Raw genomic sequence first — 2,531 nt, 5'->3', positions numbered from 1 at the left:
GTGGGGAAAATCCGTGGGGAATGGGGGAAATCCATGGGGAATGGGGGAAATCTGTGGGGGAATGGGGGAAATCCAGGGGGGAAATGCACGGGGAATGGGGAAAATGCACAGGGGAATGGGGGAAATCAGTGGGGAAAATCCGTGGGGAATGGGGGAAATCTGTGGGAAATGGGGGAAATGCACAGGGAAATGGGGGAAAATCCATGGGAAATGGGGGAAATCTGTGGGGAAATGGGGAAAATCCGTGGGGAAAATCCGTGGGGAATGGGGAAAATCCATGGGAGAAATCCATGGGGAATGGGGGAAATCTGTGGGGGAAATCCACGGGGAAATGGGGGAAATGCAGGGGAATGGGGGAAATCTGTGGGGAAATGGGAGAAGTCCATGGGAAACGGGGAAAAATCTGTGGGGGAAATCCACAGGGAACGGAGGAAATCCACGGGAAATGGGGGAAATGCACGGGGGAATGGGGAAAATCTGTGGGGAATGGGGAAAAATCTGTGGGGAATGGGGAAAATCCATGGGGAAATGGGGGAAATCTGTGGGGAATGGGGAAATCTGTGGGGAATGGGGGAAATCCATGGGGAAATGGGAGAAATCTGTGGGGAAATGGGGGAAATCTGTGGGGAAATGGGGCAAACTTGGTGTGGGAAAGGGCACAGCTTCTCCTGCTCTGGGGAGCCGGCTGGGATAATGGGGAAAATGGGAAAAATGGGGGTTTTTCCATGGAAAAATGGGGGATGAACAGGGAAAAACGGGAGATTTCCAGGGAAAAACGGGGTGTGGGAATGGGGATTTTCAAACAAAAACGGATGCGGTTCCCAACCCTTTTCCCACGATTTGGAAAAATCCTCCCAAATCTCCAAGCCCGGCACAGCCCGAGGCCGTTCCCTCTTGTCCTGTCCCATTCCCTGGGATCAGATCCCGAATTCCCCTCCGGAATCACCCAGAATCCCCTCTGCAATTTGGGAATTTCCCTTCTCCCTTCCCTCCACCGCGGAATTCCCGCGAACCCACGGAGGAGAGAACCCCGCGGGTGAGGAATTGCGGGCGGAACCCCCGGAATTCCGGGGAATGCCGGAGTTTACCCTCGGTGCACTTGATGATGTTCTCCAGGAGCAGCGGGTACTTGGTGAGCCGCTGCATCTCCGACACGATCAAATCCTTCAGCTGCAGCCTCCGGCACTGCGGGTTGCTCTCGGCCTCCTGGGGAGCGGGGAAAAGCCCCTCAGAATTCCATAAAAAACCCCGGGAAAACCCTCTGGAATGACGGCCGGACCTGCATGAAGAGCTGGAAGCGGCTCTCCTTGCGCTGCTTGGTCTTGATGAGCTCCAGGGCGATGGATTGGTAGGAGCAGAAGGTGGCGGCCACCCTCTGGAATTCCTCCTTGGCTGCGCCGTCAAACTGGGAATTCCCGTGGGAAAACGGGGTCAGGGATCGCCGAAATCCCGCCCTGGAATTCCCCGATCCAGCTCGGAGAGGACAAAGGAGGTTTGGCCGCTGCTCCTCACCCGGGCCAGCATCAAATCCCCGATTTCCCGGATGATTGGTCCCTCTTCCCGGAGCTTCTTCATGGATTCCGAGAGGGAATCTGGGAGTGGAGGGACGGGTCAGGGAGGGGGGGCTGGGAAGGATCCCGGAGGGTTTGGGAATGGGGGATGGGGGGAAGAGGGGGGGGGACACCCAAAGTGTGGTCTGGGATGGAAAATCCTGGAAAAAACGGGAGCTGGGAGGGGGAAAAGAGAGGGAAAAGAGGGAAAAGGAGGGGAAAAAGAGGGAAAAAGAGGGAAAAAAGAGGGAAAAAAGAGGGAAAAAAGAGGGAAAAAGAGGGAAAAAGAGGGAACGACGGGAAGAGGGGTGAGGGCCACAAGGGAAAGGTCCCAGGATGGAGAATCCTGGGAAAAGCCAGGATCTGGAAAAGGGGGATTTTGGGAGGAGCCTCACTGCAGAGCTCAGCGGGGTCGGGGGTTTGGGAAGGAGCAGATTCCCAGTGGGATTTGGGGATTTCAGGATTCGGGGATTTGGGGATTTTGGGATTCGGGAATTTTGGAATTTCAGGATTTAGGGATTTTGGGATTTCAGGATTTGGGGATTTGGGGACTTCAGGATTTGGGGATTTTGGGATTTCAGGATTCAGGGATTTTGGGGATTTTGGGATTAAGGGATTTCGGGATTTCAGGATTTGGGGATTTCAGGATTCGGGGATTTGGGGATTTTGGGATTCGGGGATTTTGGGATTTCAGGATTTGGGGATTTCGGGATTCGGGGATTTGGGGATTTTGGGATTTCAGGATTCGGGGATTTGGGGATTTTGGGCTCACTGTGGATGTTGACGAGGTCGGGCTGGCTGGGGCAGAGCGGGATCCCAGCGGGGTCAGGATTTAGGGGAGGGAGCAGATTCCCGCTGGGATTTTGGGGACCGGTGGGGCCAGGAATTCCGGGATTTTGGGCTTTGAGGATTTCAGGGTTTCGGGATTGCGGGGTGTGGGATTTTGGGATGAAGCTCCCTGTGCACGTCGATGAGGTCGGG

General features: G+C 55.2%; 1 protein-coding gene across 1 annotated transcript in view; it reads right to left on the bottom strand.

The window, feature by feature from the left end:
- LOC103613521 (rho guanine nucleotide exchange factor 11) overlaps positions 1 to 2,531 on the bottom strand; it is a 33,401-nt gene that overhangs the window by 10,128 nt on the left and 20,742 nt on the right. The window contains exons 23-27 of the mRNA XM_017731151.1: positions 2,323 to 2,504; positions 1,513 to 1,592; positions 1,280 to 1,405; positions 1,089 to 1,206; positions 573 to 685 (exon numbers count right to left, since the gene is read on the bottom strand). Coding sequence (XP_017586640.1) covers positions 573 to 685; positions 1,089 to 1,206; positions 1,280 to 1,405; positions 1,513 to 1,592; positions 2,323 to 2,504 — 619 coding nt within the window. The remainder of the gene's footprint in view (positions 1 to 572; positions 686 to 1,088; positions 1,207 to 1,279; positions 1,406 to 1,512; positions 1,593 to 2,322; positions 2,505 to 2,531) is intronic.

Source organism: Corvus brachyrhynchos, unplaced genomic scaffold (assembly GCF_000691975.1).
Source record: "Corvus brachyrhynchos isolate BGI_N302 unplaced genomic scaffold, ASM69197v1 scaffold303, whole genome shotgun sequence".
NCBI lineage: Eukaryota > Metazoa > Chordata > Aves > Passeriformes > Corvidae > Corvus > Corvus brachyrhynchos.
The sequence above is the reverse complement of the archived record's forward strand: the minus strand, read 5'-3'. Positions and strand labels throughout refer to the sequence as shown.